The 8,927-nt window shown below is 37.4% G+C and overlaps 1 protein-coding gene across 1 annotated transcript; it reads right to left on the reverse strand.

The window, feature by feature from the left end:
* Window positions 1-4,247: 4,247 nt before the first annotated feature.
* Window positions 4,248-6,323, reverse strand: LOC112904911. Its single transcript, XM_025976143.1, has 2 exons — window positions 5,248-6,323; window positions 4,248-4,762 (listed from the first exon to the last, which is right to left on the reverse strand). The coding sequence occupies exons 1-2, from the start codon at window positions 5,957-5,959 to the stop codon at window positions 4,329-4,331; spliced, it is 1,146 nt and encodes a 381-aa protein (XP_025831928.1). The 5' UTR covers window positions 5,960-6,323; the 3' UTR covers window positions 4,248-4,328.
* Between the last annotated feature and the right edge of the window lie 2,604 nt (window positions 6,324-8,927).

Here is an 8,927-nt window from a genome sequence, read left to right on the forward strand (position 1 = left end):
CGTACATTAATTAAAAATTGTTGTTCGCATGGTGGTTAAATGTTTGGACATTTGCCTGGTTTACCTTCCCTTAGATCGGGTCCTGTCCAGGTTCTCGGAAATAACTATATAGACTACGTTAGGTTTACCGGTCGCACACAAACCGCAATGATTAGCTTTGGACAAATTGTAAGCCGTGAAAAAGGAATATGTTGAAACTGAGAATCGCTAGACTATCCCAATGCGGTTGGTCACCCCAGCTGCACCGAAGCAAGGAAACTAATGGAGAACGTGTGACGATTATTGCAGTTTGAATGCTTGAACCAATCCTGACAGATATGCTGTACACCACATACGGGACCTCTCCCAAACACTTTCAGGAAGAAGTATTTCTCTACCATCGACCTAGTGAAAGTCATCAAATTCTAGTAGCTGAAGAACATATTATTAAAACAACTATAACAATACCACTCGACTTATTTGAATTTCTTTAATGAGTTTTGGACTTCGGAATGTCGCACAAACCTTGCAAAGGTTCGTAGTCGAGGTGTTTCGTGGAATGAAATTATATATACTTCCTTACGTCAGAAAGTCGGAGCAACATGAGCAAATTTGAAGACCCTTTCCGAATGACTATGGCACTTTGGAATGATTATTAACCTTGCGTTTTTGGGTATGTTAATCTTCCAGAGATGGTTCGTACAAAATGTAGCGAAGGTCCAAGAAATGTTGGAATTACCAATTACAAGGAAATACAAAAGGGAAAATACCAGTAGCATAGGCATTATTAACAAAAATATAACTTGAAGCAGGTGAGGAAAGTTTGTTGGTGAATTATTAACAATAGAGCGAAAATATGCAGCCTACTGTAAAGAATTGTTAGCTATCCGAGCTTGCTGCGATAAAATATTTCCGCAGTATATTTGAAGCTAGGTAATTCGTAATGTATACAAACTAATAACGCTAGTTTACACATTTATGAAAAATGAAATTGTCCCAACACACATTTCATTTTCACAGGTTTACTGTAAATTATGATTTGGTTTTTACACAGACCGCAAATAGTGGCAATGATGCCCAGTCACGTGGAGAGCCGAGGTAAGAAAATAACAGCTGAGAACAGCATACGCCGCCGGTACTCTAGCGGACTCCCCGCTCTTCTTGCAGCTGCACATTATATCCATCTAATACAGCCGTTGCCCTCTCCCTCACCGCTAACCCTTCCCTCCGGCGTTGCTGCCTTTCACCACGCGATATACCGTCTATAAAAAAGTTTCACTTCAAAAAGAAAAGCAGCGCACACCTCGTCAGTTTAGGTACCTGGATCTTATTCGACAATCTTTTACGGATATTCGCCTAGTCTAAGAGAAAAAAGGATTTCACAGAGTTGTGAAGCATGCCGGCTATCCAAAGTTACTCGTTATACGAAATAGCCACTTAGAACTTTCGCAGTATGTTCAGGACATTTTGAACATGTGCATTTCCACATTGACATTATGCCAAGTTAAGAAGGCTTTAGGTAATATTTATCTCTTGTCGATATTTTCTCGCTGACACGAAGTGATACCCATGGATGACTAGGAAACAACAACAGTAAAGACGTTTTTCTCGAACTGAATTGCAAACTTGTACTGTCGATTTTCGGACATTAGCATATACATCTACGTCTCCTCCGAGAATTAAAAGAAGCGATACTGTATCATGCCGTTTCCCGTTGGGCGGAAATTCTTGTTGTTTCTATAGATCGGCTCAAACCAGCTTTTGCTGTCAAATTTTCGTGATCTCTATCATTGACAGGAACCGTGTTAACAGCCGCAATGTTTTTTTTTTTCACTGGATTGTGTTGTGAATTTTCTAGTATCTGTTTTATTAATTCAAAAGATATTATATTAAAGTTTTTACTCACAATAACAGTAACTAAACACTTAAACTAATCCATATACCAACACCGATTGTTAACCAGATCCCTATTTATATTATGATTGAATTCTCTAGAACAGTCCCCATTCTTTTCGCGAATTCTGCATCTTCTGTTGCTAATCTATTAAAAAAAATGGGAAGTATCATTTTACCATTTTATAATAACGAAGGTATCAAAATGAATTCCCTTATTAGCTGTTCTCATGAAATTATACGAAATTTGTTAGAAACGCCATTATGAATAAGTAAACATAAAATCCTAACTAGTTATTGCTTAAAGTAGATTCCATGTATTATGAAAATTGACAGAAAACATCAAGAAAGAAATAATTTTAATTATATAGTTACTTTGATTACCTATTAAAATATAAAATACTGTCTCGTATGTAAACACCTTTGCACATCTTTACTACTTTTATTTAACTATTTGCTGTCTAATTAACACTTCTATTATTAATTAGTTATCAATTGACCATTATATGAGCAGATCGTCGCTGTTTCTTCTTCGCTTTGTATCACCCCTAACTCGTTCTCGTACTGCTTCACTCGATCTCGCGACAACTATCTATGGAGGCTGGCGGTGAAGAAGGATGTAGGATACGCTGTCTAGAAACCTGGTGTTTTTGGCCACTATGTATGTCTACATTCATGTGAAACTGCTCTCCCCTAAAACTAATAGTTCCAATTAGTAACGTCGCGTCTGTAGGGAACAAGCCGATCAAGGTGGACGATCTTCATTTTTGCCTGAGGTTCCTTCTGAATGCGATAAACAACGTCGTTCATGCGTCGAGTAACGGTGTATGGACCATCCCAAGCTTGTAGTTTCGGGCAACGACCCTTCCACCTTGATGGGTTGTATAACCAAACCGTATCGCTCTCATTAAAACCAGCACAGTTGGTTCGTTGATCGTATCTGGTTTTCATGTGGTCACTTTCAAATCGCAGTTTCATATGCACAGCATTATGGATGGCTTCTAGTCGTTCTCATGGTTCGCTTACGTATTCGTCTGTAGGTACTGGAGAGTCTTCAGGACGACCAAACATCATGTCCGCTGGCAACCTGAGCTCTTTCCCAAATAAAATGCTGGTGGGTGCTATTCCAGTTGTCTCATGGATGACGCATTTATAAGCCAGGAGATATGTGTCGGTCCCGGTCAGTTTGGTGCTCGTTGATGAAGCTTCTTACATTAGTCTGCAGAGTAGCATTAAATCGTTCAACCATTCTATTATACTGTAAGGGCGTAACCTTCTTTTAGTTCAGTGATGTTCTTGAACAAACAAACGAATTTCCTGCCTTGGTCGGAATGACAAGTTTTTTTGTGTGCCTAATAACTTTTCGTAGTTTGACTTAGGTGGCTTACATCTGCGGTTCCAGCTTCTTTTAGTTTTGACTTTTCCATTTCTTCTTTCATTTCTTTTATCTTCTTTTCCATCTCATCACTTATATCATTTATGTTTTCCTCCATCCCTGCATTTATTGCTTCTTGTACTGCTTTAATTTTCTGTTTCATTTCTTCTGGAGTTGCTTTTAATTCTTCTTTCATTTCTTCTTGAGTTGTTCTTGTGTCAGTTTCACGTCATCTTATACTGCTTCCATTTTCTGTTTCATTTCTTCTTGTCCTGTTTTCATGTCTACTTTTATGCCTTTATTTGTTCCTCCATTTTCGCCAGTAGCTTTGGTCGTAACAGACATGTAATATCTCGATTTCTTCTAGAAAGTTCCATAAAATCCTTCGATTTTTGTAAAATCGGTTTTCTCTCTTCGGGAGCTTTCCAACGATGTATGGTTTCTTGGGGTAAGTCACGATCGGTAGAAACTTCTAGATACATCGATGGAAGTTTTTGATAATGTCGGATTTATTTTTCTTTCTTCAAGAGCTATTCAACGATATTGAACTTGTTAGAGTTTCTTGCAGTCAGTGAAAACTTCCAGAATGTTCGATGAAATTTTTCAATGACGTCAAATTCTTTCTTCACTCTTTTAGAGCTTTCTAACGGTATATCACTTGTATTGCCTCAATCTCGTCCTCGTACTGCTTCACTCGATCTCGCGACAACTATTTATAGAGGCTGGCCGTATTCTAGAATGATCTCGTATTTGCCGTCTAGAAACGTGGTCTTTTTTTCATTATGTATGTTGGGTTGCCTATATACACGTGACAATACTTTTTTACAAGTTAGTATTTTTATTTATAGACAAAATCTGAAATAGTATTAATTTTTTTGATGCTTAATTTCATAATTCGAGAAATATAACTGAATACCTTGTTATAAATCAGACTACTGTTTCATTTTTATAAAAAATTTTATNTATTAATTTTATTGAAAATTAATATTACATATTGTGGTTTCTTTTAAGCATATAGATACAAACATGCACAGGTACGTACTCGGCATTACTTGTTAGACTAAGGAAAATAGAAAGTAGTTTAGGATTTTGATTTTATTCTTAAAAACCGAAACAGCCCTTGAAAGGTAAGTTTCTTTCCTTTAAATTTTTTTGGTTCTCGTTTATTTTCTTTTTCATGAATAAGTTTCTCTGCCTTCGCAAGGTACGGACTTTTTTCTTGCTTCTTAAATCCTTCTGTAGTAAATGAATTTAAATGTTCTGAATCTGACGCTAATATAACTTCTTGGCGTTTGAATACATTATCGGGTTTAGTTACAATTTCAGTCATTTTAATAACATTGGACGAAGTTTTATTCCACCTAAATGAGTCAGATAGGTACAGATATTCTGTTTTTAATTTTTCACCATCGTTGTTATTTAAGTTATTAACATTTTCATTAGTCGTTTTATTATGCTTCGATTTAATCTCAGGAACAATTTTGCAATTTGTATAAGGGAACTCATGGGAATTTTCTGTTAAAAAAAGGTATTAATATACATAAGTGCATATTATCATTTTAAATTCCGTGCTTTCGGGCTGACTGAAACTTCATTTTAAAACAATAAGAAAAATTCTATAATAACCTAGAAAGGGCAACACCAAAAAAAAAATGAGCAAAGAAGACGAAATTTTGGTTCTGAATTTTTTAAAATAAATTAATTATGCTTTCAAAGAATTGTATGAATTGACATTGTTAACTTAATATGCATAAAGATAAAAGCGTGGTTTAGAAGTCTGTCCTGCTTTTGTCCTTTAGTTAAACGAGCATGCGCACAGTTAACAAGAACGCAAAAACAATCTGACTGCGCATGTTCGTTTTAGTGATGTATAGCTATAAGAAGACTAAGCTTTCTCTTACTCTTGGTGTTAGCGAGAGTATAGGGTTAAATGTGAATTGCACTTATTATTATTACATTTTTATGCTTTTATGAACAGCGCAGTATTTTTTCACACTTACCTATTCTGATGGTGGACACTTGAGACATTAAACTCGGTTCACTTTCTGATTCAATTAAATCTCTTTTTTTATGAATATTATTCCTGAATAGGTTTTCTGTTAAAACCTCTGAAATATGTTTTTGTATAGTTTTCTTTTTCGAATGGTTAACTTTTAAATTTTTCATTTCTGTATCAAACGAAATTAACACTCTTTGTGAACGGCTTTCTTCATTGTTTTTTATCATAAACATAAAACCCGACTTTAAAAAATTGTCACGTTCATTCATGTTTCGTGGACAGTAATATTTTTGGTTAGATTGCCATTTCTTCCTGCCGTTTTTCTTGCAAGCATTAGTAAATATTTTGCGATCTGCTTTAATAGAATGGTTAACTTGAGTTAGTTTTACTTGTTCATAGTCGCATTTGTTATTTGATTCGTATAATCGAAAATTGCAGTGCGATGTGCATTCGTTCTTCAACGATTCTACCATATTCAAATAGTCTTTTAATTTGATGTACAAATCAAAGTTAGAAGTTGCAGTAAAAGTAGTGGTCTGTTGATAAGCAATATTAGTATCTTTACAAGTTTGTGTGAATTCGTTTTTTGTTAAAGTTTCTTCATTTAACGTTGGAAGCGAAGTTTGTGTTCTATTTTTCAGGTCAAGTGATGATTTTTTATTAGTATTACATTTATTTATGGCATTAAATAAATATTTTTCTTCATTTACCATATCTTTAATTATAAATGGATTATCTATTATTTTTGTTGGATATTTCTGCGAAGGTTTTATTGTCAATGTTACAAATGTTTATTTCAATTTTTGGTTGTTTCATCATTTTGATGCTGTTCCATTTTCGTTTTCTTTCCAGACAAGAGAAAAGTGCACACTTAAGTATAGAGTAAATTGATGTTGGTAGATAAAAGGATATTTGGTATAAACGAAATTATTGGTTCCCTTTGTTCATTGATCTTTGTCTTTGTGATCTACAGATATTAGCCTGTGCACTAACACATATATTATATTTTTGACATGTATTTTTGCTATTTATTCATATTTACGTTTAATTTATTTATTTGAATTTTAATGACAGGTTAGAAACTGACATCCATCCTTCACTTCCTAATTTTTTGAAAAATATTTACTTTTATCGTAGAAATATTATCCACGCGTAGATGATCTGTACTTGAATGTACATACAGAGATCCCTTACGTAGATTTGAACGTTTTAATAAGATAAAGAAATTTAGTCATCCAGTACATAATAATTGAAGGATATTTTAAGGGAGGAAAGGCGAATAACCGATGCAAGGACGTAGGGGAACAGGTTGAAAGAAAAAATCTAATTAAGATTGTTCATGAAGAAGGAAGTAGATATTGCAATCGCTAGGAGGGAGTAGATTATATTCAATAAATATAAAAGGAATGGGACAAGCAAGATCACTCGAGCTCGAACCATTCTAGTTTCTATACGTACTTGCGATCAGCAACATTTTCTACCGTTTTCTTACCAGCTACCGCAGCCGACGAACACAACAACCGGTAGTTATACCTGCCTGTATAGGGACGACGTATTAAACCAGGTGGTTTAATATTCACTAATATCTGTAAGTTTTCAACAATTGCCCAGCCGTTTTAGGTAAGTTTAACCAATTTAAAATATTACTAACCAACAGTTCTTTGGGACGGAATCCGCAAAGTCCCTCTGAACTCCCTTAACCTCCACCAATAAAAACCTAACATTTTCTTATTTTGTATCATGTACACTACGTCCCAAGGAGTAGGTTAGCTTCTTTCGCCAGCCATATCGAAATGGCTACCCCCAAGAGCCCCGCACTCTTGGAGGGACTCTCCATTGCGGAAGTTATGCCCTTAGCCAGCGAGCTGCAGTCCAAGCTCGCCATAATCAACGAATTCTTGCGACAACACTCCGAAAGTTCCTCATCTTCCCTAATGTGCAAGGACGTCGTGTCTTCTTCTACTGCACTGCCGCTGACGGCTTCACAGGACACAATCCTCAACGTCCTCTGATTCTGAGGCTGAGACCGGCGCAACTAGATAACTCCAAAGCCTAAAGCCTCTCTCCCCATCGAAATCTGCCAAAAGTCCCTTTGGCCGAAAATTCTTCGCGCCATAGACAACCACGGCATCGCCACACGTCGGGCCATAAATACTAAAGACACTGTCAATTTATTTCTGAATTTCCTTCTGTAACTTTAAATTTATTTCTACTCCTCGATCGTCTCTTCCTTTAGATACTCTTTTTTTTACTTTCTGGAACCCTCTAGAAACATCCGGATCGTTTGTTTTTTCTTTGAACTGTTTAACTGCTTTCCCAGAACGCAGGTACGACACACACACATTTATAAATACGGCGCACATGAAGAAAGGTGTCCACGGTTAGTCGGAGAATCGATAAGCTGTTCACGCGCACGTGTGCCCGATCGCACACAAACACGTTCCTGCTCGCTACAGTATCTATATGGGTGCACACTATTTAGATGTTGCAGAGAAATCACTTAACGGTACCTACTAACATTTTGACTTAAAAGTCGTGTTCTTCGGCCCAAAGGCCTTGAAAAATTTCATGTATAAATTGGCAATGACCAGATTCAGTTGGCTTCCCATGGCAATAATGCCCATTAATGGTAATAAACTTACAAAACCAAAGATAAAAAGTAAACCGTTTGACTGAATTGTATTTGATTGAAGTTTGTTATAAACTTTTATTCCAAAGTGATGACGCAACAGGTTGGCCGGATATATTGTTAGCATATATATAGGAGAGCCGGTAGTGCTTACTATGGGACGTAGGGCATTGCTTTATATTTACACGTGTATTTGTATTATTAGAACAAAGGTTTTCACGGCCGGAATCCATAGTAGAATGCAGATTCGGGCTATAGGGCCGTGGTCTAAGTGAACCATTCCGTCCAGACGTTTCGTCAGCTACTGCGGCTGACATCTTCAGTGGTAGTGCTGCGTTGACAACGTGAACGTAGATTGTATCTCGATGTCTCCACAGCGACTGGGTGGAGAGCTGAAAAAAAAATTTTGGATGTTTCATTCCCACCAGCCAGTAATGCTGGTGGGCGGGCAGTCCCTCCGGAGTATGCCGGAAGGTAGGGCGGAAGGCCCTCTTCAGCCTGCTTTCAGGAATCGTGGGAATGGGTGGGTGGTGGTTCGGGTTAGAAAGATGAGACGGACGAAATGAAGACAGAAGAGAGTGAAAGATTATCTGTGGAATATTACTGCCTCAGCATTTGCCTAAGTGATCCAAGGAAACCACAGAAAAACTTGGACCAAGGCAGACGGACCCGGAATTGAACCGGCGTCCTCCCGAATGCTAAGCAATGGTCTAGACCTCTAAGCCATGCCGCTTGGTGGTGGAGAGCTGTTTTTTTTTTTTTTTTGTTTTCGTGGAGGAGAGGAAATCTTCAAAAGACACCCGGCCGCCCGCGCGACCGGGTAGTGTCGGATTCATCCCGGAGGACGCCTACCGACTAAAAACCTCTCCCCTTCAGGCCGTTCTAGGGCCTCTAGGCCTTCTTCAGCCGCATGGTGTTGTTCTTACTATTTGTGGAGTATTTTAGTAAGATGTGGGCGTTGCAACAGGAGTATTTCGTCTGGAGTTGTGGCTCCTTTGAGTTGGTTGGCGAGGTTGATTATTGCAGTCTTGAAGGTAGTCAGGTCGACTTTG

The sequence above is a fragment of the Agrilus planipennis genome, unplaced genomic scaffold, assembly GCF_000699045.2.
Source record: "Agrilus planipennis isolate EAB-ADULT unplaced genomic scaffold, Apla_2.0 scaffold295, whole genome shotgun sequence".
NCBI classification, from domain to species: domain Eukaryota; kingdom Metazoa; phylum Arthropoda; class Insecta; order Coleoptera; family Buprestidae; genus Agrilus; species Agrilus planipennis.

Excerpts from the sequence above, each read along its gene's own strand:
- LOC112904911 (XM_025976143.1), bottom strand. The coding sequence starts at position 5,959 with ATGGTAAATGAAGAAAAATATTTATTTAATGCCATAAATAAATGTAAT. Across the intron at positions 4,763-5,247 it reads AGTGTCCACCATCAGAATAG|AAAATTCCCATGAGTTCCCT; the intron begins GTAAGTGTGAAA and ends TTTTTTTAACAG.